The sequence below is a fragment of the Piliocolobus tephrosceles genome, chromosome 14 (genome assembly GCF_002776525.5).
Source record: "Piliocolobus tephrosceles isolate RC106 chromosome 14, ASM277652v3, whole genome shotgun sequence".
Classification (NCBI taxonomy): domain Eukaryota; kingdom Metazoa; phylum Chordata; class Mammalia; order Primates; family Cercopithecidae; genus Piliocolobus; species Piliocolobus tephrosceles.
The window spans coordinates 10184904-10188363 of record NC_045447.1 but is presented as its reverse complement, the minus strand read 5'-3'; the positions used below and the strand labels follow the sequence as shown (position 1 = coordinate 10188363).

General features: G+C 51.2%; 1 protein-coding gene across 1 annotated transcript in view; it reads left to right on the top strand.

Moving 5' to 3' along the window:
• Positions 1 to 3460, top strand: part of SWI5 (SWI5 homologous recombination repair protein) — a 14470-nt gene that overhangs the window by 7291 nt on the left and 3719 nt on the right. The window contains 1 exon segment of the mRNA XM_023216900.1: positions 2318 to 2439. Within this exon segment, the coding sequence (XP_023072668.1) occupies positions 2318 to 2439 (122 nt within the window).

Below are 3460 nucleotides of genomic sequence, written 5' to 3'. Positions count from 1 at the left end.
GATGCATAAGTAGAGCTTTAAGTGGAAGCATCTGGAGGAAGAACTTCATTGTGGGGCACTTTCTCTTTGAGGCTAGGCTGTGCCTTCTATGAGAGCAGTGGGCTGGGCTTGATGTCTCATTCATTGCTGCGCTCCTGGAGCCTTTGTCAGTTCCTGGCAGAGGGTACTCACTCATTCCTCTGAGTGACTGGTTACAAGCTACTAACCTAAAACCAGGAAGACCGTCCTCCTCAGTCCCTTCTTGTATCATATGTAGACAGCTCATCCAACATACATTTCCTGAAGATTGGCTGTGTCCTAGGCACTGGCCTTCACAGCTTCTACAGGCAGAAAGGGCAAAGGTGAAAGCCCCAAGGAAGGGTTTTATCCAATGAGATTATAAACCCAGTGACAGCAGGGCATGGTGGCTCACGCCTATAATCCCAGCACCTTGAGAGGCCGAGGTGGGCGGATCACTTGAGGTCAGAAGTTTGAGACCAGCCTGACCAACATGGCAAAAACCCTGTCTCTACTAAAAATACAAAAATTAGGCCGGGAGCAGTGGCTCACACCTGTAATCTCAACACTTGGGGAGGCCAAGGTGGGTGGATCACCTGAGGTCACAAGTTTGAGACCAGCCTGGCCAACATGGTGAAACCCCAACTCTACTAAAAATACAAAAAAAAAAAAAAAGGTAGATGGGCGTGGTGGCGGGCGCCTGTAATTGCAGCTACTCAGGAGGCTGAGGCAGGAGAATCACTTGAACCTGAGAGGCAGAGGTTGCAGTGAGCTGAGATTGCGCCATTGCACTCCAGCCTGGGCAACAAGAGTGAAACTCCGTCTCAAAAAAAATACAAAAATACAAAAATTAGCCAGGCATTGTGGTATGCACCTGTAATCCCAACTATTCAGGAAGCTGAGGCAGGAGAATTACTTGAACCCCGGAGGCAGAGGTTGCCATGAGCCGGGATTATGCCACTGCATTCCAGCCTGGGCGGCAGAGTGAGACTCTGTCTCAAAAAAAAAAAAAAAGAAAAACCCACCAGTGACATTGTAAGTGAGAGGAGAGCCCAAGACGGAGGCCTGGAGCAGGTTCTCTGGGGTCAGACTGGGAACTAGGGTGGGCCCATTGGTTAGGATTGGGTTTGGCTAGGAGTGAAGAAAACCCCAAATAACAATGATTTAAGCAGTCATTGGCACCCAGGCCTCCATCTGATTCGACCCCATCTTCAGTGTATGACTTGTACCTTATCATCCAAGATAGCTGCTCAGCTCCAGCCCTGCATCCACATTCCAGCCAGAGAAAGGCATGCCCTCTTCCTGGGAGGACAATTCCCAGTCACTGGCTGGGAACAGTGGCTCATGCTTGTAATCCCAACGCTGTCGGAGACTGAGGCTAGAGGATGGATCACCTAAGCCCAGGAGTTTGAGTTGCAGTGACCTATGATCATGCCACTGCAATTCAGCCTGGGTGACAGAACAAGAACAAGACCCTATTTAAAAAAAAAAAAAAAAGGTGGGGGGAGGTTGGGCACAGTGGCTCACGCCTGTAATCCCAGCACTTTGGGAGACCGAGGCGGGCAGATCACGAGGTCAGGAGTTCAAGACCAGCCTGGCCAATATGGTGAAACCCCCATCTCTACTAAAAAATACAAAAATTAGCTGGGCATGGTGGCGCACACCTGTAGTCCCAGCTACTCAGGAGGCGGAGACAGGAGAATCACTTGAACCTGGGAGGCAGAGGTTGCAATGAGCCAAGATCGGGTTACTGCACTCCAGTCTGGGCGACAGAGTGAGACTCCGACTCAAAAAAAATTCCCAGGCCGGGCGCGGTGGCTCACGCCTGTAATCCCAGCACTTTGGGAGGCCGATGCGGGCGGATCAGGAGGTCAGGAGATCGAGACCATCCTGGCTAACACACTGAAACCCCGTCTCTACTGAAAAAAAAAAAAGATACAAAAAATTAGCCGGGCGTGGTGGCCGGCGCCTGTAGTCCCAGCTACTCGGAAGGCTGAGGCAGGAGAATGGCGTGAACTCGGGAGGCGGAGCTTGTAGTGAGCCAAGATCACGCCACTGCACACCAACCTGGGCGACATAGCGAGACTCCATCTCAAAACAAAACAAAACAAAAAAAAATTCCCAGATGATTAAGTTCTACTTGCTGGAACTTAGTCATAGGGCCACATCGAATTCCAAGGAAGGCTTGGAAATGCAGTCTTATTCAGGGGGTTAGGGTGCCTATTAGCAAGCACAAGCAGGGAGTGACTACTGGGGGACATGTAAGCTGTGAATTTTGGATAACTGGTCAGTCTGGCTGATGACTTTTTTTGCCTCTCAGAGGCCATCACCCAAGTCTGGCCAGGCTGATGGGAGCAGCGAGGAGTCTCTGCACCTTGACATTCAGAAACTGAAGGAGAAGAGGGACATGCTGGATGAGGAGATCTCCCAGTTCATATCTGAGTAAGTTTCACTGGGTTCCCCATCATAGTTAAGATAACTTTGGAGGCCGGGCGCAGTGCCTCACGCCTGTAATCCCAGCACTTTGGGAGGCCGAGATGGGCGGATCACGAGATCAGGAGATCGAGACCATCCTGGCTAACCCGGTAAAACCCCGTCACTACTAAAAAATACAAAAATTAGCCGGGCGAGATGGCGGGCGCCTGTAGTCCCAGCTACTCGGGAGGCTGAGGCAGGAGAATGGCAGGAACCCAGGAGGCGGGTCCGGCCACTGCACTCCAGCCTGGGCAACAGAGCGAGACTCCGTCTCAAAAAAAAAAAAAAAAAAAAAAACTTTGGGCCAGGCATAGTGGCTCACGCCTGTAATCCCAGCACTTTAGGAGGCTGAGGCGGGCAGATCACTTGAGGTCAGGAGTTTGAGACCAGCTTGGCCAACATGGCAAAACCCTGTCTCTACTAAAAATACAAAAAATAGCCGGGCACGGTACATGCATGTAGTCCCAGCTACTCCAGAGGCTGAGGCAGGAGAATCGCTTAAACCTGGGAGATGGAGGTTGCAGTCAGCTGAGATCATGCCACTGCACTCCAGCCTGGGCGATGGATTGAGAATCTGTCTCATAAAAAAGATAACTTTTAACTCTCTAACTGCCCAGTAACTGAAAAACCCAGTCGCACTGGCTTAGCATAGAATAGGACTGTGCACTACTGGGGAGGCTGAGGCAAGAGAATCGCTTGAATCCGGGAGGTGGAAATTGCAGTGAGCCGAGATCGCGCCACTGAACTCCAACCTGGCTACAGAGCACAACTTGGTCAAGAAAGAAGGGAAGGAGAGAAGGGGAAGGGAAAGGAAGGGAAGGAAAAGAAAGGAAAGGAAAAGGAAGGAAGGGAAGGGAAGGGAGAGAGAAAGGAGAGGGAAGGGAGAGAGAAGGGAGAGGGAAGGGAGAGAGGAAAGGGAGAGGGGAGGGAGGGAGGGAGGGAGGAAGGAAGGAAGGAAGGAAGGAAGGAAGGAAGGAAGGAAGGAAGG